The sequence below is a fragment of the Oryzias latipes genome, chromosome 11, assembly GCF_002234675.1.
Source record: "Oryzias latipes chromosome 11, ASM223467v1".
NCBI classification, from domain to species: Eukaryota; Metazoa; Chordata; class Actinopteri; order Beloniformes; family Adrianichthyidae; genus Oryzias; species Oryzias latipes.
In genome coordinates, this window is record NC_019869.2 from 25,437,395 (window position 1) to 25,458,190 (window position 20,796).

At 41.0% G+C, this 20,796-nt stretch overlaps 1 protein-coding gene across 1 annotated transcript; it reads right to left on the reverse strand.

The window, feature by feature from the left end:
- Window positions 1-1,086: 1,086 nt before the first annotated feature.
- LOC101167806 (glutathione S-transferase A) lies at window positions 1,087-3,055 on the reverse strand. The gene is made up of 6 exons (XM_004074397.4): window positions 2,810-3,055; window positions 2,671-2,736; window positions 2,414-2,519; window positions 1,834-1,949; window positions 1,558-1,643; window positions 1,087-1,347 (listed from the first exon to the last, which is right to left on the reverse strand). Exons 1-6 carry the CDS (start codon window positions 2,975-2,977, stop codon window positions 1,218-1,220), a joined length of 672 nt encoding a protein of 223 aa, XP_004074445.2. The 5' UTR covers window positions 2,978-3,055; the 3' UTR covers window positions 1,087-1,217.
- Between the last annotated feature and the right edge of the window lie 17,741 nt (window positions 3,056-20,796).

Genomic DNA, 20,796 nt, shown 5'->3' on the forward strand with positions numbered 1-20,796 from the left:
GAACGAGCAGAAGCTATGGGAGAAGATTCTCCTGCATGGAGCAGCATAGTCAAGCAGGGACACAGGTTGGTTTCCTGCAGACAGGAAATGGCCAGGATCGTGAAACCTCGCTATGGGACAACTTTTATGATGGCCTCTTTGACTTCAGCTCAGGTGATGGACTGGCCCAAAGCCTCTGCTTCTGCTTCCTCAGTTTAATGTGTTGTGGTGGAATTTAGAAGATTCTCAAAGCGTTCTTTTCACTTCTCAAAATTGTCCTCATTCATGGTCAACAGCCCACACTGCTGGCGGAGAGTTGCTTCTTCAGAATCAGATGGTTCAAATGGATGAGATGGATGAGGCCTTCAAGCCAAAGTCCGTGAGGGTTCTATCAACAACCCAAAGACACAAAATGCAATGCTCTTTTTCACCCGAAGGAACTCCAATGCACAGCTGCTGAGCTGGGGGCTATGAGCAAATCCTCCCAAGCCCTCCAGCCCTCACCAACTCTAAGGTGGAAGAAAGTCCAACCCCTGTGTGTGTGTTGTGGGGGTTGGTTGAACCGTGTGTGGAGGCCAGCCTATTAATCCCCATCTGGTACTACTGAGTCTGTAGCACGAAACCCTTCCCCTCAGTGAGGTGACAGTCAGTGTCCTGATGGTTGGAGTTCAGCTCTGTGGTCACAGAGCACCAACTACTTGTGGTCCTATTGGTGGGTGGAGGGCTTATGGGAGGGCACTCGTCTCCTAAAGCTGTCCCTGACTGGGTTGGGAAGAGAACCAACCACCAGAGACAGTGACCCCTGACCCGAGCATACAGGTTTTATAACAGGGGTTTGAACCCCTTTCAGTCTGGAATATCGCTGAAAACCACTCTTCCACAGAAGATCCAGGCAGAGGTTTCTGCCTTCAGACTGCATAGGCCCTGCACTGACTCAGGCTCTCAAACCCTCAACCTCAGTAAGGTGGTGCTTTCCGCGCTCATCAGGCTTTTATCATTTTCATGTTTGAAGCCATTTGGAGAGCAGCTGTGACTGAAATTTAAACTACAGAAATGACGTCTAGAATTACCAAACACCAGAGAAGGGAAATGATCAAAGCAAAGAAATTTAAATCAATTTATATTTATTATTTTCACATCTCAAAATCTAGTTCAGTGACAAATGCAGCCAGAGAATTACACAGTGAGACGGAGTGTTTAAACAAAAACACAATAGAAGCAGGTTGATGGTTTGATTCTTAGAGGTCTTTCAGCTGCTCCTGTCCAGGTGCCTCCAGCCAGTATTGAGGCCAGGTCTTTTTGATGCTGGGCCTCACCTTGAGTTTGTTGTAGTAAGCTGCCAGGTTAGGGTAGTGGCTCTCGTTTGCTCTGAAGGGAGAAGAGGAGATGTGGTGAGAACTTCACATGCACCATTTGGAGTTCCACTTTTCTGCTGCAGCTCAGTTAAATTCTATATCTCTGTTCGCTGCTCATGCTCCTCAATATCCTTTTTTTTTAACTTATTTTGGTCATCAGACCTGGTTATGACCTTTCTGGTTCATAAATAATGGCAACAGCAATATGATTCAGTGCACTTACCCAAGTCGGAAGAAAAAAGCAACAACTGGGTAAACGATCACATCAGCGAGAGAAAAGGACTTTCCACTCAAGTAACCATCAGATCCCTGAAAGAAAAGAGAATTTAAATGTCTGAAGCTCTCACTTCCTCAAAGCTCTCTCAGAACCTGCTGGAGATGGAGTTTGAGAGGAAGTGACCGTCAAAGTAATGGTCCAGCACTTTTTTCCTTTAAAGCCACATTTGAATCAAATACCAACGTAAAGTTACTTCATATAAGGTCTGTAATGAGAACGCACCTTCAGATATCCATCCCATGTCTGGATTTCCTGTTTCAGGGCCTCTCTGTTTCTCTTCACAGCCGAGTCGTGTCTCTCTGCCTCTGGGACTTTCTTTGTGTAACGGACGACATCAGCTGGAAAGAGAACTGAGGTTCAGGAGAAGGCGGCCTGAAAGAAAGCGCTCTACACTGTGGAATCCATTCCTCTCTCCTTTCATTTCTCTTCAGCAGGACTAGCCAGTGATTATGCAACACTCAAACAGTTGGAAGCAGCTTCTCATGGAATGCAGATCTACGAGCAAACTCGTCAGGTGATCCTGAGTGCAATTAACATTTGACCCTTTTTCTTCTCCAGCCGCAACCTAATGACCTGCAGGAGGAACTCCTGAATGCTGCAGGTGTTTTGAAGTCTTAAAGGAGATGATGTCAGGAGGTTTCTGAGGGACCAAACTGAAGGAACAAACTCTCAGAAGATCTAAGGTTGCAGGCTGCTGCTTTTTAATGTTGCTAAGGAGGCATTTGTCCCTGAAGACAGTCAAACTGGAGGCAACAACAGCCTCTGAACGACTTTTTATGACCAAAAAAGAGGCAAAGCATACCTATTTTCTGGCCAAGAATCTGCCCCTCAAAGATGCGCTGGTACATGAGACCGACCTCGGCGGCGCCCTCAGGGATCAGCTGGTTCCCCTGAGACTTGAACTGGTTCTGTTGTTGGGAGACACGAGGAGAGCAACAGTTAAGAGGGGTTTCGGTTTCCTTCTGCCTGCGGGACTTTTTTGAGCATGCAAACTACCCCCCCCCCCCTCACATTTCCAAAACAATGGGGGTCGGCTGACTGAAAGAATCATGTTCTCACCTCCAGGTAAAAGCAGATGGCACAGGACTCATTCACGATGGTGTTCTTGTGTTTGAAAGCAGGGAACTGGAAGACAGAATAAAGTCAATGCAACAAACGAAAAAACAAGTTTGCAAGAAAGCACATGAGATGACCTCACCTGACCCCTGGGGTTGATCTCCAGAACCTCCTTGGATTTTTGCTCCCCTTTCGCAACAGACAGCAGCTTCTGGTTGTAGCCCTGCAGGTTCTTCTCCTCCAGAGCGATCTGCACCCCCCAGCAGGGGGGAGAGCCGGATGCCCACAGCAGAGTCATGTCCTTGGCCATGGTAACAGAAATGACGAGCAGCAGCTGAGGCCTGGAGTTCAGCAGGAGGAAGGAGGGAGGAGTGAGTGCAGACGGATCCACATTCCTGGTTTTATAACCAGCTCCAACCCACCACATCCGGAGAAGAGGAAAGAAGAGACGGCCCCTTTTTCTTCTTCTTTATTGTTAATCAATGAAAATTGTGCAAATCAAAACAGAGACTGAGTTCCAAACCGGTTTGAGTTCCAACCCTTATTTCAAAAATGAAGTACTGAGCGTCAAAGTTGAAAACTCACGATGACTCTGCACTTTTCATTCACCTTAACCCACACACAAAATAAAGGAAGTCGTGCACAGCAACTGAAGGTAAACAAACCAGACCTGTTTTTGAAATGATAAACCAAAACTGAACTCCTGACAGAGTCCATGTGAACAGCTGCCTGTGTCTGTGCAGACTGAGGGAAGCAGTCTGTGCAGAAAAGAGATGTGATTCTCATCTTTTCTGGGATTTGATTGACATTCTTGTGACTTGGAGATAAAACAAACCCACTAGTTGTCTTCCTGAGTCTGTCAGCTCTGGCAGATGACTTCATCCAGCGTTTTCTCCTCTGACTCTGAGTGGGAGTTTGTAGGGGACGTCATTTTTGGTTGAACAAGATCAAATTTGTGTTTGCAGAGCAGAGAAAACAATCCTTCATACTCATTTAAAAGTCCATTGGCTCTTTTTCAAACCTTAATTCAGTTAAATAACGTTTTGCTCTGGTTGGCCTTTGTCAAATGTAAAATAATTACGCCATCCACTGTAAATAAAGGTTGACATACTGGACCAACAGTTATCTGTTCCACACACCAACAGGTCTTTCTTTATCTGTCACCGCAGATCATTACAATTTAGATGAAGTTTCTCAAAAAGAGTTCATTTAAGTTTGGGTGGGTCTGGGGTGAGTTTTGAGTCGACCTCCAGAATCGCAGAATTACAAAGTTCTGATTTATGCAAAGTCATGACTACATGACATTTGACAAACCTGCAAGGTGCAGCCAAACTGCTTTCAGGTTCAGCCAGTCAAATGATACAAGTCAGGTATGCAAAGGCCCCACCCCTTTTTACAGCAGCACGACACCCACCGTGATCTCACGCCCTCAGCTCATTTGTGTTTCCTGCAGCAGTAAACGTGGCCTCTTCCTCATTGCAGTCATCCCTGCGTGACTTCTACCTCAAGAATGTTGAAATGGATTAATACCTCGATAGTTTTTTGCATACTTCTCCACCTGCAGAGCCAAACATACCTCAACAAATACAAAAAATGACTATTTTCAGGTTTTGGCTGTATATGAGCTGCTAAAATAAACAGAGAAGCTTCATGCAGTCAAAGCACAGCTGCCTGAAGGAACTTTGGGCGGATAACCTGGGGGGTATTCCAGGAAGCATTTTCCTTGTGACGCGCATGCATGCATATATATATATACAGTAAACCCTTGTTTTTCGCGAGGGTTCCGTTCCAAAAAGAACCCGTGATAGGCAAAATCCGTGAAGTAGAATCCTCTATTTTTTTTTTACAATTATTATACAATTAAATCCTCTATTATACATTGAAAAGAAAAAACAAACCATTTTACAGGCTCAAGCATTTGTTTCACAAATAAAAGTACTTTAGAAACGTTTTTTCAACAAATACCATCTGTACTGTACTGTCAAATAATAATTTTAATCATCAATGTGAACAGAAGGCTTCAAATCGCGGAGATTAGCCCGCCCACCGCAACCCGAGTTTTGGATTAAACGGGAGAAAATTTTAAATGATTATGAAAAAATACAAAGTACAGTCGGACAAATAGTGACTCAGGTGTATTTCACTGTTTTTCAGACTGTGCCGCTGCATCCTGACTCCGCTCTGCAGTGTTTTCTTCTTTTGAAGCCCTCGGTGCAGCTGTGTTTGTTCAGGAGAAGAACATAGTGATAGGCAGTTGTTGTCGCTCTTTTTTCTATGGGTTTTAGAGAAACTCGAAATTGCAAGATGATTTGCACGTACGTGTTGTCAATTTGGCAAGCTGATTTACTTATGTGTACATATTAAACTGCAACGTTATTGACGCACAGGTAGAGAAGAAGCGGAGTGACTTTTTAGCCAATCAGAATGCAGAATACAATGCACGATGCAAATCCGTGAAGTAGCGAAACCGTGAAAAGTAAACCGCGTTATAGCGAGGGATCACTGTATATAAATATATAAAACTATTACTTCTATTGGTAACAAAAAATTGAGTTAAATTTATTCAACCTAATTTCTTACGTCTATAAAACTCAATAATTGTTTTATACAACTCAAATTTACGTATTTATCTAACTAAATGTTATATTACTCCAATTGAATTAATCTTTTTTCCATCTTAATTAATTATATTTCTTGAACTCTCAAATGTCTAAGTTTGAGCGGGCAGATATGCTCATTTCTATAACAATATAAAAGACGGGGGGGGGGGGGGGTGCAAAAATTCGTTAAAGAATTTATCATCATTGTCGTTAAAGCCTAAATTGTAGTGGTGCTATATGAACTAATCATCCTCTCCTTCACTCTCACTCATGGTGCAGAGACGTAAGCTCAGTAGGGCAAAATAACTCAGCGAAACACAGTAAAACAGCTATACAGTTAAACACATTTGGTCAAAAACCCACACTTAAACCCAAATCCGTCCAGACAGGCAAAGGGAATGATATCCCAGAATCCTTTGCGGTGCCGATCTAACAGCAGCACCAAAGTTACACCTACTCAATTGAATTAATTTGAATGAAAGTAAAATAACTGTCTTAAAACTACGTGTAATTTTTAAACCGACTTACAAAAAAATGATTTATTTTAACTGAAACAAATAATTAAGTTAGATCAAAGTAAAATAATTCTTTTTCCAACATCCATATGTGGTCTTATCCCCCTCTCACTGTGGAAAAAGTATTATCTGAGCTTCTTCATCCACTAAATCATCTTCAAATGGACACGCCATGCTGCTTCACCTCTCTGAAAACAAACTAAGCTTCAACTAAACCTGCTCCCGACCAGGTTATGTTCAGAGCACGAGTTGCTATGGGAACTTGACCTACCCTGAAACATACTTCCATTTCTGGAACCAAAAGCTGAGGTTATCAACTTCCTTAGCCTCAAACTTACCGTTCCTCTGGCAAAGTTAGCCATCATTCAAAAATAACTAAACTTCATAGTCAGAAAGTACGTGATTAATTCTTTATTTTTAGCATTTTTCACAGAAAGCAACTCAAAAAGGGTTTCACAAAGTGAAAACAAGAAAGGCGAGCACAATAATACACAACAATGTTTTATTGTGTTTTGTTTATTTGTGTTTTCTTATTTAATATGATAAGAAAACACTAATAGATAAATTTCAGTTCAAAGCTCTTCTAAATAAAAAGTCTTAACCTGAGTTAGAATACAGAAAGCATAAACCACGTACAATAATCATCCCAAGCCCAAATAAAAACTGTTTCAGTTAAAGTACTTTAACTGAAACTAAGTTTTTAGTTGACTTTTAAAAGACTTCATAGAACCCAGAAAACGTAGGGACTACGGGAGCTTATTCCTACGGAGCATGTGTCCTGACATTAAGATATTAAAATATATCTTGTTCCCACAGATTAATATCTTGTTCCCACAGATTATTATCTCGTTCGCACGAAATATTATTCCGTTCCCACAAGATACTATTGCATTCCCTCGAAATACTATTCCGTTCCCTCAAAATACTATTCCATTCCCTCGAAATGGTTAACTCGTGCGAACGCAATAATTATTTCGTTCGAACGCAATAATTAATACGTTTGAACGCAATAATTATTCACGTCATAAGTCATACACACGGATATACGACGGAGTTTTAGGGCCACGGTGAGGAAAAGAAATTCTGGCCAACGTGACGAGTTTTTTTCTCGTCATGACGAGATTAATGTCGCCATGACGAGAAAAAACTCGACACAAAGTTTCGAGAAAAAACTCGTAGTGTCGAGATAAAAGCCGAAATAAAGTTTTGAGATTAAAGTTGCAATGTTGCCAGTCTTTCAGGAGTATTCAGTGTCATGTTAACTCGTAAATTTAAGAGATAAAAACTCGTAAATTTAGGAGAAAAAACTCATAAATTGACAAAATTTTAAGTCGTAAATTTACGCGATTAAGACAGTGGAAGTGAGCATGCGGAGCAGCAGGTGAATGACGCGCATCAACAGAGCAGACCGACTAAACTTGTGGAACAGGTGATCTGAATGTATTGATAACATTTCAAATGTCTGGAAGCTCATTTGTTCAATTTATTAAAGTTGTATTCATTGATGGGTGGTTATGCAGGATCTCTGCAGCCCGATGAAGCCGTCGGTATCCCTGCAGCTTTCCACTTCAATCCTTTCTTCCTCCACCAAAGACCACTACGTCTGTGTGACGCTGCCGTCCAAAGGAGGAGCACTTTTTTGGCATTTTCAGCGTTCTAATGCTAATATAACGGACTACTTTCTTTCATCTTTGTTGTTTTATGCTGAAACAGGACGCTTCATCTGCAGGAGTGGGCGTATGTAACACTGTTTACTTCCGCATTGGTGTTACGATGACAGATTCATGACAGATGAACTTCAGGTTATGTGAATGAAAAGGAGAATAAAGGCTGCAGCGGTCCTCTACACCCAAACGTTTCTCTGAGCTCCTTATTTTACTTATGAAAGTCCGCTTTACTGACACCGAACCCCGGAAAGACGGCTCCACTGACAATTATCTGATTTTGAGTAGCCAAAAGGTTCAGAATCTCTTTGTTTTAAACATATAATCCGGAAATAAAGCTTCACAAAAGGCTCCACATATTTCATCTTCAAGCTAGGCTCCGATAAACAGAAAACGGTGTTTTCTCCTTGTTAATCTATGATTTTTTCCCCCGTAAATTTACGAGTTTTTATCTCCTAATAAAATTACTTTTTTTTGTGGCCGTAAAACTCTGTCGTAAACTCTGAAGTACAAAGCCACTAGCTCACTAACATTAGCCATAACACTGAAAACTCCTGAAAGACTCAGCTTCACTTCTCTCGCGCAACATTGCGACTTTAATCTTGAAACTTTATTTCGACTTTTATCTCGACACGACAAGTTTTTTCTCGAAACTTTGTGTCACGTTGGCCAGATTTTTTTTCTTCACCGTGGCCCTAAAACTCCGTCGTACACGGATATGCTTTCTGTACGCCGGCAAAAGCCGCTTTCAGCAGTAACTTCCGTGTCTCTGTGACCCACATTCAAAAAAGGAACATGAAAAAAAACAATGATCACTTTATTACTGTCTCAATGAATATAAGAAAAATATCAAAAGATTTATGATAACTAGGCTGCTTTGTCATACGAAATTGGTCTTGTTGTTACACCTCGGTTACAGGGACACGGTGATTGGCCATTGATTGGCTGCAAAGCATGCTGGGAAACATGACGTACTGCTATTGTTGTTATGCTACGAGCTAAAGGTAAGTGCATTAGGTGAAGCAGCCAGCTTAATATGATATTTTTCAGATTTTCATCGAGACAATAACAGATCGACCATTGTTGCTTTTATTTTTACCCCTATTGAATGCTCACAGAGATACGGAAGTAGCGGCAGGAAGCGGCTTTTGCAGCAAGATGAAGGAGGGCGTACCATCAGGATGATGTGAATGAACGTGAACGCTTTTGTGCTTTTTAAAATAAATAAATCTGTTCTCTAAACATCCTCCGTGTCTTCAATGTAATGAGAAACAGACAGAAATGTGAAGGTATCTGCTGTAAATCTATGAAGTAAATTAATAACAGGATAAATGATCGGCTAGTCAGTTAGCATGTAGCCTAATAGCCTTCGAATGTAAAGCAACTGACTGCTAAAGTTAATAAAAGACAAGTCCTGAATATTATTATTCCTATTTGACCCTAAACTACAATATCAGTTGTCTGTCAACCGACCAGCCAGTTGCCCAAATGCCGGCATACATCAAAGAGCTCTGCGGCGGTGCTAGTAGTAGGCTAGCAGGAGCTATCGTATGACAAAGCAGCCTAGTTATCATAAATCTTTTGATATTTTTCTTATATTCATTGAGACAGTAATAAAGTGATCATTATTTTTTTTCATGTTCCTTTTTTGAACGAATGTGGGTCACAGAGACACGGAAGTTACCACTGAAAGCGGCTTTTGCCGGCGTACAGAGAGCATATCCTCGTGTATGACTTATGACGTGAATAATTATTGCGTTCGAATGGATTAATTATTGCGTTCGAACGAAATAATTATTGCGTTCGCACGAGTTAATCATTTCGAGGGAATGGAATAGTATTTCGAGGGAACGCAATAGTATCTTGTGGAAACGGAATAGTATTTCGTGCGAACGAGATAATAATCTGTGGGAACAAGATAATAATCTGTGGGAACAAGATCAATTTTAATATCTTAATGTCAGGACACGGGCTCCGTATATTCCAGAGTTTAGGTTCCACAGCCTGGAAGGATCTGTCTCCTCTGGTCCAGAACCGTGTGATGGACCATCAACAGGCTCTGATCCACAGACCTCAGTGCAAGAGATGGTCTGTAGGGGGCGATCAAACCATGCAAATGTGAAGGAGCTTGCCCACCCTAAAAGTCAACACTAAGATTTTATATTAAAAGCAGTAAGCTACCGGGAGCCAATGAAGAGCTTTAAGGATAAGGGAGATGTGATCTCTTCTCTTAGTGCGGGTCAAGATCCTCACAGCTGAGTTCTGGATCAACGAGATCTTGCGAGAAAGCTCGTTCTGATTCAGACAGGAAAACGGACTGTTACAATAGTCTAGCCGTGTAGAAACAAAGGCATGGATAAGAAGTTCTACATCTTCATTTGACACCATTTTCCTAAGCTTAGAAATGTTCCTCAACTGGACAAAACAGTTCCTGATCAGCTGTTTGGAGAGCTGCACCCACATATCTTTGTCAAAAATGACACCCACGTTTCTAAGGCTGGGTTGGACAGCCTGGCCGAGAGAACCCAAGTGCTGCTCAATCCCTGGTATGAGCGCACACATCATGTTAAATTATGTAATTGAAGCACAAATCACTGGTGAATTGCAAAAAACAATGTTTAAATAAAAACAATAATCACAAACGGCCACGAAAATGGATGATCAGTTCCAGGTCAGATCGAGGTAAAATGAACGACTTTGAGAGATTTTCAGGCAGGCACCTCAGCAGTGCATTTACCTGGTTACACCTCCCCCGGGGAAGTACAGGCCAATTAAATCACCTGTTTTGCATCCTACTAAAGAACCAGGTGTGGGAGAGACACATTCATTACCACGAGCTCTGCGTTCGTCACCCCACCCTCCTCCCCAGCTTCCACCTGTGAGCTCCGTTAGGGGTAGTTTAATACCCCAAATTTTCTATGGAGATCTTTGTTTTATGAATCTGAACGGAGCCTTATGACAAACTAAAAGAAAATATGGAAAATAAAGCTTTCTCTGCTGCATGAGTTCACTGACTGAGAAAGCTTTTAGTTTAGCCACGTTCCTCATGTGATCAAAACGTTTTTACAAGTATTCTTTGATGGATGTTAAGGTTCATAGCTCAGATTCCTGAGACGGAGAAGCTCAGTGAACTGAGGTTTCTTTTGATGGAGGGTTTTTTAGATTCTGGGGCAAATGTCTGTTGTTTTAGAGCGTAATTGGTTGTCATGTAACCACACTTTGATGCGGCCAAACAATCAAGTAGGTAACACAGATAATTATAAGGGAACGATCAATCTGAATGTCGTCATCACATAAATAATGATAAATGTGACCAAATTAGCTAATAGGTCTGCCAAGAAGGATCATGTAGAGAATAAATAAGATGGGGTCCAGAACAGAACCCTGAGGAATACCACTAAAAAGCTGCTCATGTTCAGTGCTCCCACTCCTCTGAATAGGAAGTAATACATATTTGGAGCTCATCCCAATGCGCACGGATCCATGATGGAACATGAGCTAAATGTTTCATTCCTGATTCTGCTGAGCCTCTAATGAGTCAGTCCTCATTTTTTTTTTATTTAGTTATTCATTGTTTGTGAATTTTGCAAGTGGCATGTCGGGCATCAAAATTGAAAGCTCATGATGACTCTGCACTTTTCTTTCACCTTTAATCACACACACACAATACCAGAATTCCTAAACAAACCAGACCTGTTTTTTAAATGATAAACAAAACTGAACTCCTGACAGAGTCCATGTGAACAGCTGCCTGTGTCTGTGCAGACTGAGGGAAGCAGTCTGTGCAGAAAAGAGATGTGATTCTCATCTTTTCTGGGATTTGATTGACATTCTTGTGACTTGGAGATAAAACAAACCCGCTAGTTGTCTTCCTGAGTCTGTCAGCTCTGGCAGATGACTTCATCCAGCGTTTTCTCCTCTGACTCTGAGTGGGAGTTTGTAGGGGATTTCATTTTTGGTTGAACAAGATCAAATTAAATCAGATATGTAACGTTTTCCTCTGGTTGGTTCCCTTTGCCAAATGTAAAATAATTACGACATCCACTGTAAATAAAGGTTGACATACTGGACCAACAGTTATCTGTTCCAGACACCAACAGGTCTTTCTCTTTTAACTAGCTGGGCTGGATCCTGATGACTCCACATCAGAAAAGTGTATATTCACCATCAACATACGCAAATACACTCACGTAGTGTTCTGTGGTGGACACTTTTGGGAGATCACAAATTGAGGAATGGAGGAATTTGCATCGGGTTGTCCTGTCCTGTCAGAGAGTCCTGTAGCTCAGGACTCTCAGCCGGTGGCGTGTCTCTCGACTGGGCACATACGTAGGTCTCGAGCGGTCGGGGCATTGGGTATTGGCCCGGAGCGGCTTGGGGTGGGATGGGGTCCCTGCCCTGGAGGGGGCTCCTGGCAGGGGCTCCCCCTGCCCTTTGTTCCTCCTCAGCCAGGTGGTTGCTGGGTCTTGGGCTCTGGCACTGTCTCCGTGGTGGGGGTCCAGTGCATGAGAGGGTGGTTGCTCGCAGGTGGTCTGACGGTGGGGGTCCTGGATTGGCTGGGCTGCTGCGCTGTCTGCCCCTGGCTCAGGGGTGTGGGGCCGTGCCTCCTGCCTTTGCTGGAGAATTCAGTGTGATCAAGGTTCACTCTGAGAGGCACACAATCATTCAACCTACCTGCTTGAAAAGCTTGAAACCTGTGAATTGGCGCCCCTGCAGCTTCACACGCTCCTGCCTTAGAGAAGGAGCAGCAAATGTGTGTGACAGAAAAGGGGAGGGGTAGTGAGCGCAGGGATTAGGCTGATGTGTGCTAACATTTAGCCGTGGATGAACTTAAACTAGAATAACCATCAGCCTTTATTTTGTCTGGAAACGACTGGTAACACAAATTCACATGATTGTTTGCACGTTTTCTCAGGACTGTTCATTCAAAAGCCGCCTCCTGCTTGGAGGTACAAATCTTCTTCTGAGTCCGGCAGTTCGCTTATAACTCGCTTCTGTTTTGACTTTGTATTATCGACTGCCCCCCATCTTAACCCTTTATCCCCCATTTGTAATATTCCACTCTATCTCTCTCTTTTGTATGCATATAAATATGATCATTATAAAGTTTAGCCTCAAATACAAAAAGGAGTTTATACAAATATACTCTGCTTGTCTGATCCATTATGCCATGCTGTAACAGTAAAATCTGTCCAATACAAGAGCCCTTCAGCCCAGATCTGCTGTCTGAAGCTGATATGAAGTAAAAAAAATAAAGAAAAAGTTTATGCTCATCTGAATTTGACACTTGACCCCCAAACTCAAGGCTGTAAATGCAGACAGAAAAGACAAACAGCACAGTGCAGCTGCAACCTTACTCTGCCTGTGGCTTCACAGAGCATCGTTGCAATGGTGTCACTAAACTCCAGAACCATGATGGATCACACTTCTGCTTCTATAAATCTGAGTATGCAAGTTACTAGAAAAACAGACCGTTTTGTGCTCAGTGTGACATTTGGTGGGGGAGGGACGGTGGTATGGCGTTGTTTTCCAGGAGCAAGGCTTGGCCCGTTGACTGTATAAGAGAACGGGACTGAGTAACCCCTCCCACTGGCATTCCAAGCAGGAAGTACTTCTAGTTTCAGGAGCCAAATTCCCATAGACCTCTATAGATAAATAACCAGCTGTTACTCAGTCATTCTATTGGTCAGAAGAACCATTCTTGCTCTGATACTGTTTTTAACCCTTGTGTTATCCTATGGGGTCAAGACGACCCATTCCTACCATGACAAAGGTGGATGAAGGTGGAAAGATTTCATGTTATCCATGGACACCAGTGAAGATCACAGATCATTGAAGAAAAAAGGTTCAGAGTCTAGTGGGTCTAGATGATACGACGGAGTATTAGGGCCACCAAAAAAAAAAAAAAATTAGAGCCACCAAAAAAAAAAAAAGTAAAATTACGAGATTTTATCTCGTAAATTTAGGAGATAAAAACTCGTAAATTTACGACTTTTTATCTCATAAATTTACGACTTAAAATCTCATAAATTTACGAGAAAAAAGTCGTAGATTAAGGAAAAAACACCGAAGTTGTCCGTTTATCGGAACCTAGCTTGAAGATGAAGTATGTGGAGCCTTTTGTGAAGCTTCATTTCCGGATTATTATAGGTGTAAAACAAAGAGATTCTGAACCTTTTGGCGACTCAAAATCAGATTAGTTTCCGTGTAGCAGTCTTTCCGGGGTTCAGTGTCAGTAAAGCGGAGTTTAATATGTAAAATAAGGAGCTCAGAGACACGTTTGGGTGTAGACAATCGCTGCAGCCTTTATTGTCCTTTTCATTCACATATCCTGAAGTTCATTTGTCTCATTACGTCATGAACCTGTCATCCCAACACCAATGCGGAAGTAAACAGTCTTACAAACGCCCCCTCCTGCAGATGAAATGTCCCGTTTCAGCATAAAACAATAAAGAGGAATGAAAATAGTGTTTTATATTGGCTTTGGAACGTTGAAAATGCCAAAAAAAGTGCTCCTCCTTTTGTGTGACGGAAGCGTCACAAAGACGTAGAGTCTTGTCTTTGGTGGAGGAAGAAAGGATTCAAGCAAACAGCTGCAGGGACACCGACGACGGCTTCATCGGGCTGCAGAGATCCTGCAAACCAACCATCAATAAATAAAACTTTAATGAATCGGAAATCAAACAAATGACCTTCCAGACATTTGGAACGTTATCAATAAACATTCAGCTCACCTGTTCAACAAAGTTTAGTCGGTCTTCTCTGCGGCTGCACGGCGTTCACCTGCTGCTCTGCATGCTCACTTCCACTGTAATCTCCTAAAATTACGAGTTTTTATCTCCTAAATTTACGAGTTTTTATCTCCTAAATTTACGAGATAAAATCTCGTAATTTTACTTTTTTTTTTTTTTTTGGTGGCTCTATTTTTTTTTTTTTTGTGGCCCTAATACTCCGTCGTAAGATGACACAATTGCCAATGTTAAAATGCCTAGGATAGCACAAGGGTTAAACAACCTATATCCTTCTATTATTGAGCCTTTTATAATAAACTATATCCTTATGTTATTATATATTACCTTTGGCACACTAAAGAATGATTTTTAATGAAATATTAGTTATTTTTGCAGCTATTTTTTTTACACACGATTATGACGACTTGATTTCTGAGGCTCCGCGTTTCTCTCCTTGTGGGTGCCGCCCATTTCATGACATCATCCTAGAACCGGCCTCAGCAGCGTGTCTGCATATCTCCCCTAAAAACAAACATCCAAACTTTTTCAGAGATGGATGTGCATACAATAGGAAAGATTGTAGCCAATCACCGCTAGCTCTGTTTAGAAAGTGGGTATTTGTGTTAGCCTGGGGGTAGGGCTTGCAGCACAGACTCCTTCTGGAAAGGGCGGTGTCATGGTTTTGAGTTTGCTGTCTTGTTTTTCGTCTTGTTTTCTGTTTCCTGTTTTATTTTGTAAGGTCCTGTCTTGTCTTGTTTCTTGAGTTTTACTTCCTTTGGTCCCCATCAGCCCTGATCGTTTTCACCTGTGTCTTGTCTGCCCTGTCTGTATTTAAGTCTCGTCTCTGCCTTCCTCCTGTGCTGGTCCATTAACTCAGTCTTGGTGTTCATGTCTTGCTGTCAAGTCCCTTGTTCCTCGCCACGCCACAGTGAGTTTTCGTTTGGTTTTTGTCATCCTGCTCTGCAGCGCTTTTTGTTTGTTTTTTTGTGTATTAAAACCCACTAGCCCTGATCCTCATGCCTCCGCCTCTGCGTCTGGGTCCAACCGGCTCTCGGGCCACCCCCCCACCATGACAGGCGGTTCCTTATGGAGAGATATTTCTGCCACCACGTTGAACACAAAACTTTCTAATTCTTTTGCTCAAAATTTTTTTTGCTTTCAAATTTTTTTTTTTTTGCTTTCCTAAAGTTTTTTGCGTGCGTTGTGTCAAATCTCGCTTTTGTCTTTTTCTGTGATTTTGCTGACTACTTTGAGCGCGACTTAGCGTGATATGACTGCCACTGACATAGCAAAAAAGAAATTTGCATGCGTTGTGTGTCATCTCACTTTTTTCCTATCTTTGCTGAGTTAAGTTTCGGTTTGACGTGACCAATGAGTTATATCACTAGAGGAGACACGCCCGTTTTAGAAGCCTGGCCGACGGTGGCGGAGCGCGACGCCATCTTGGTGAGGTCGACGACGCCCACATGGCAATGATTTCTATTGCTTTTAGAGGTGTTTAAGTAGCTTTTATATACTATATATATTTTTACATTTATATATATATATATTTATAAATATATGTAAATACATTATATTTATATATAATATATATATAGATACATCATTTGTTGTTGTTAAAGAAGAGAAACAGTCAGCCTTAAAAGCTCAAACTTTAATGAAAATGCATTGTTGCAGGGTTCTTACAAATAAAAAAAATTCTTACAAAGAATTTTTAAAAATAATTTCTAAACATTTAGAAGTTCTAGACCTCTTTGACATGTAATTTAAATTATTTAGAAAAACCCAACAATAAGTCAATAATATACAAATAATAATAAATCAATAGTGAATCAATACAAACAATAAATAATAACAATAAATAAATAATAAGTCAATAAATAATAATAAAAACAAGTCTATTAATAATAATAATAATCATAGTAATAATAATATTAAATCAATAGTAAGTCAATGCAAACAATAAATAATTACAATACATAAATAATAAGTAAATAAACAATAAAAAATAAGTCTATTAATAATAATAATAATAATAAAATAAATATTCAAAAGAAGTACAAAAGTAAACAATAGATTTATCCTAAAAAAAACAACAAAGAAAAACAATAGATTTACACTGATTCATGTGAGTGATCAATTTGTGTAACACAGGTGTTATGGTGTCGGGTTTCAAGCAAACAGTCTGGCCTCTTGTCAAAATGTGTTTCCACAAAATGTTCTGAACATATCCAGACTGTATTGCTAGTTGGTACCACAGTGATCCATCTGGGTTAGCTCTTTTTATTGCTAAGATCCACTTTTTCCTTAAGTCTGAATCCTTTGGAAACCTGCAAGAAAAGTTCAGGCACTGAGTCAGAAATGTATAAATCTATATTACTATAATAGCCTAGTATGCTGTATACACGTTTAGCAAAATAAAATGTACATTTGTCGACAGAAAATTATCCGTACATCATGCAGCATGTTGATAACAGCCCTGCAGCATCATGCATGTCAACATGTGTATGATTAATGAAGCCCCTGCAGCATTAAAAGAAAAGAATTAAAATACTTACCTGTGAAATGATATACCTTCCTCCTTCATGGACTCATTTCTCTGATTTTGGCAGTTGAAACCCAAACAATGAACTGGTATTATGCAAAAAATGTGTTCACATGCATTCACTGCAGCAGTAAGTTGACCTCACCAAGATGGCGGTGCTCTCCTCCCATGAGGAATCACGTGATGTCTCCTCTAGTGATATAACTCATTGGACGTGACCAAGCTGCCATCAAACAGCTGCTGATTGGTCCAGATTCTAACCAATCAAGTGTTTCTGTCTCATATTGACGGTACGCCCAGTGTTGCCAGATTGGGTGCTTTTCCGCCCAATTGGGCGGTTTTGGTTCTAAATTTGCGGGTAAAAATGGCTTTGGGCGGGTATGCATACTTTGGGCGGTTTTAAGGGGAGTTCGGCGGGTTTTTCCCCTCATGAATATATAATAACGGACTACGTTAGGCTGTGTGCCTGTTGGAGTCTTATGTACTGAAGCTCCGTGTACGCACCAGGCAGAGACGATAATGGGCTCTGTCATTAGAACCTGTTGGGGGGTGCAACGTCCCTCCTCTTAGAAATTGTGTTCTTTAAAGGATGATACCGCGGCCGCGTGTGGGCGGAGCTACAGTTATGGTCTGATCGCTGCATGTAGCGATATCTGTTTACATCAATGCATGGTAGACACAGAGAATGTGGAGAGATCAAGTTTATTTTGAAGAGTTCTATTTGGTAATCATGTTTCCATGTTTGAGTTCATAAAATCATCCCAGAGAAAATCTCTGCTTCAACTTCCGCAGTGAAAGCTGCGTCTTAATCTGACGCCCGTGTTTGCATCTCTGACAGTTTGAAGCCAAAGCCCCTCCCCCGCTCCAGCACAGCACAAAGATGAAAACGCCGCACGAAGGATATAGCAGGGATAGAGCGGGTTAAGAAAATTAATGGAAGAAGGCGGTCCACTGAAGAAATATTCAATACTTTACTCATTATATATATATATATATATATATATATATATATATATATATATATATATATATATATATATATATATATATATATATATATATATATATACATATATATATATATATATACACATATATATATATATATATATACACACACACATACACACAAAAAAACTTGTCACGTGACCCCCCCCCCCCCCCCCCCCCCCCCGTTGGGCGGTTTTTGGCTGAGTCTGGCGGTTTTCAGATGACTTTTGGCCTGGAAAACTGACTCTATCTGGCAACACTGGGTACGCCGAGGCAGACATGGACTTTAGACTTTGTGTCCGTTCTGTTCGTACAGGGTTCTGCCGTTTTCAACGATTCTGGCCCGTTTCTATGAAGGTAAAAATGTGTCAAAAAGAACGCACTTATAGATTTGATTTGAGATCTTGTAATATAGAATGAGAATACTTGTGCATCAAAAATCTGCATCTGTGTGTAAAACTCTTCTGCTGTGAACTGACAAATTTCCATTTGCATGTGTTCATTTAGAGTTACAACTTCAAATCTGTGATTACAACTGCTCAAATGTGCTTCTGCGTGTGCTCGAATCTGCTGGTGCAAATCACAAGTGCGCTACAACTGCGCTCTGAATTCTGACACATTCCTTGCGAAAAACTTGTGTCAAAAGTGATCTGTGTCCGAAAATTATGGAGTTATTTCAGTCTCAATAATCAGAAATGCACACAACCGGTTTCACAAATACACACGCTCCGATTCACAAATGTCATTCTATGCAAACGTGAAAAATAAATTCGGAAATACACACCCTGTGTTTCACAAACACACAGATTGTGTTTCACACATGCACACTAAATGTTTTACAAATGCACAATAAGTGTTTCTCACAAATGTGCACACTGTTTTTCACAAAAACATTTTAGACATTCACAATAAATGTATCAGAAATGCACAGTAGGTGCTTCACAAACATGATTTTTAGTTACACATGTGATGTGAACTCACAGATCATTCGAATTGCAGAATGTGCATTCAAAATCCCGTTCTCGTTTGTGAATCTCCCCGTGTGTGTGAGAGATTTTTCTACGGTGAATATTGAGACTCATCTGACGGAGCGGGTCAACTAATCTCACCATTGGCTAGTGAATCTGTCAATCAAACTCATCGGCAAAGCAGGCGGGTTCGCTTTTAGCCAATCGAATGGCCCCTTACACTCTTCACTCTCAACTGACGAGGGAGGGAGCTGTTCAGCACAGCAGTTGAAAGGACGCGGGCGGCAAACATGGCGGAGAGGTCTTCCGAACGGGATCAGTCTCAGCCCGTAAGTAATGCATTTTTTTTGATCATTCCTTCGTTGTACGTCCTGTAATGTTATTGAATACTAAGTTGAAGCGTTCTCCTTAGCCAAGTGACATGTGTGAATGCTTTATAAACATTTCAGCCGAGTCGTTTGCAGAGTACCCCCACCGCTAATTAGCTTAGCTTTGCTTTGCCTGTGCGGTCATATTTTTTTAATGGTTTTAAAGCGGGGGAGGACTTATGGTTTTGTCAAGTTTTACCAGCTCTTCACACAACACGAGTAACTACAACCAACCAGGGGCCTCGAAACTAGCCGGCTTTCGACTCAAGTTGTGTCTGCCTTTGTGAGTGAACTTCAAGCCGGTTCGGTTCAAGCTAGCGCCTGTAGCCAATGATCTGTAGGTTCTACCATGATTCAGATAGAACTAAGGGGAAAAGCATGCCGGATTTACAGCAGCACAGAAAGTTTAATAAAAAGTATTGATTTAGAGACGGGGGCTGTGTCCGAATTACCCCCCTAACTACTAAAACCCTATATAGTGCGGCACTATATAGTTCTCTATATAGTTCTCTGAATTTTCAAAGCAATTCGGACACCCGTGCTCACTAGTTTTCTCTTTCGGGTGTTTTTAAATGGCGCTTGGCACGGAAACAAAGTGGCGCATTACCGCCACCACCTGGTCTGGAGGGGAACTACTTCTATTTAACGCGGAGAATGACACCCATTTGTCAAATTAAAAATATAATAAATATGAACATTTTATGAAGACTATTTATGAATATGCTGTGTTCTGATCATGGAAAATGTGGCTGATTTATAAATAATAAAATTACAAACAAATTGGTGATTTTATGTATTTGTTGATAAATAAACCCCCATGTTATTACTCCATGGCAATATTTATTTTTGTGCCGCTGAACGATTTACGGGCTCTTGCCAGGAGGCATTTTTTTTCTGTAGTTTTCTCTTCTACCTTACTGAAAATAGCTTTATATATGAATCTGTCCGTGTTCCTGGCAATAATTCAACCGTTTTTCATGGGATTAAACCAAAAACGAGCAGATATGCACCATCACAGGACGGCAAGGAGAAGCAGACGTCTCAGATTTCCTCTGGATGCCCTGGCCAGACATGAACAACTTGTGAGTTAAACATAAAGTTTTTTTAATAGTTCAATTTAAGCATTTGTTACTAATTGTGCTCAAGGTTACAGTCTGCTGGGTAAGACTTTAACATTCTTTTTCAACACTGGACTATGAACTGTATAGTCTAACTACATGAAACACTTGTGAGATCAAAGTTTAGTATTTTTTATTCAGAGTCAAACCATATCACTTGTTTTAAACAAAAATACTTTAATTTTTAAATATTTATATAAAAAATCCAAAAACCCAGCCAAAAAAAAACACGAGATTTTCCAGCATTTATAAATACGTCATAAACTAAAATGTAAGACATCAGAATAAAATGAAACATTCAAAAAAATCATATTTAATTTTCTCAATGAAATAATTATTTTTCTATTTTACAGGGTCTTCCACGTCTCTACTGCTTTGCCAACATAAAGGTGTCTGTCGTGGCCCTTCACGCTGACGGTCAGTCCGACACAAAACCAGACCGGCAGACCCGCAGATCGGTTGACCCGCAGGACCATTGAGCATCTGGTGGAGCAGCTTCGGGTTCCTCACACTCCGGGGGGGCACAGGAGACTGAGGTCCTGGTGTTTCTTTTCTGGCTGGCATGTGGCACATCATACAGTGTGGTAGCCAGGGCCTTTGACATGCCACGGTCCACTGTGAGCGACAGTG